This window comes from Rhincodon typus, unplaced genomic scaffold (assembly GCF_021869965.1).
Source record: "Rhincodon typus isolate 14 unplaced genomic scaffold, sRhiTyp1.1 hic_rhity00012321, whole genome shotgun sequence".
NCBI classification, from domain to species: domain Eukaryota; kingdom Metazoa; phylum Chordata; class Chondrichthyes; order Orectolobiformes; family Rhincodontidae; genus Rhincodon; species Rhincodon typus.
The window spans coordinates 3,224-4,247 of record NW_025977959.1 but is presented as its reverse complement, the minus strand read 5'-3'; the positions used below and the strand labels follow the sequence as shown (position 1 = coordinate 4,247).

Here is a 1,024-nt window from a genome sequence, read left to right as displayed (position 1 = left end):
GGGAGCGGGCGCTGTCGGAGGGTCCGCGCCGAGGGAGCGGGCGCTGTCGGAGGGTCAGTTGAACAGGATAAGCATCTGAATGTCCCGCTAACCATTTCAGATCGGTTCGTACTTTGGCGCCGAGCTGTGCTCCGTCGATCTGGAAGGTGATGGTTGGACGGACCTCCTCCTGGTCGGTGCCCCCCTGTACCACGAGACGGACATAGGCGGCCTGGTCAGCGTGTGCCAAATATCGCCTCAGGTGAGGGGAGATTCTGCCCCGGGGTGGGCGGGGGGCGGGAATTCCCGTACTAGCCCTCTGCGTCGCGGCGCCAGCCCTCGCTTGGTCACCTTGCCGTCACCTGCGTCGGCGCGAGGCTCGGAGGGTCACAGCGGAAACCCGGTACCTGTTGGCTTCGTCTGAAACGGCGCCCGAGGAAGTCTCGACCCAAGCGAGCCGCCCACCCCCGGGAGTGCCAACAGGAGAACGCTCGCTTCCTCGATCGTCAGGCACAGCCGCAGCAGTGTGTACCGTCTGCAAGACCCACCGCAGAGACTCGCTCGCCGACAGCACCTTCCCCAAAACCCGCCAACCTCTTACCTCCTGCCCCCCTGAGAGGGGCAGCAGGCGCAGGGTGGTGGTGGGGGCACAAGATTTTAAGATGTGACCCCCACCCCCCAACCCCAGTAGAAGTCGATCCTCCGTCTCTCACTCCGACTCCTTCTCTCTCCCCCTACCCGCAGGGTAATGCTTCCTGCCCCTCTGCCCTCCGGGGTCAGGCGGGCCAGACCCTGGGGCGATTTGGGAGTGCCATCTCGGCGCTGGGGGACCTGAACGGGGATGGACTGACCGACGTGGCCGTGGGGGCGCCGCTGGAGGACGGGCACCGGGGCAGCGTCTACATTTACCACGGGACGGAGGGGGGCATTGCCCCCAGTTACAGCCAGGTCAGAGGGTTTACGGTGGTGGAGGCGGGGAGAGGGCGAGGAGGGAGGAGAGAGGGAGAGGGAGGAGGAGGGAGGGGAGAGGGGGAGATGGGAGGGG

The 1,024-nt window shown here is 66.2% G+C and overlaps 1 protein-coding gene across 1 annotated transcript in view; it reads left to right on the top strand.

Annotated features, from left to right (window-relative positions):
• Positions 1-927, top strand: part of LOC125482555 (integrin alpha-M-like) — a gene marked incomplete at its 3' end in the record, with an annotated part of 1,444 nt that extends 517 nt beyond the window's left edge. The window contains exons 3-4 of the mRNA XM_048594653.1: positions 101-241; positions 724-927. Coding sequence (XP_048450610.1) covers positions 101-241; positions 724-927 — 345 coding nt within the window. The remainder of the gene's footprint in view (positions 1-100; positions 242-723) is intronic.
• Positions 928-1,024: the final 97 nt, after the last annotated feature.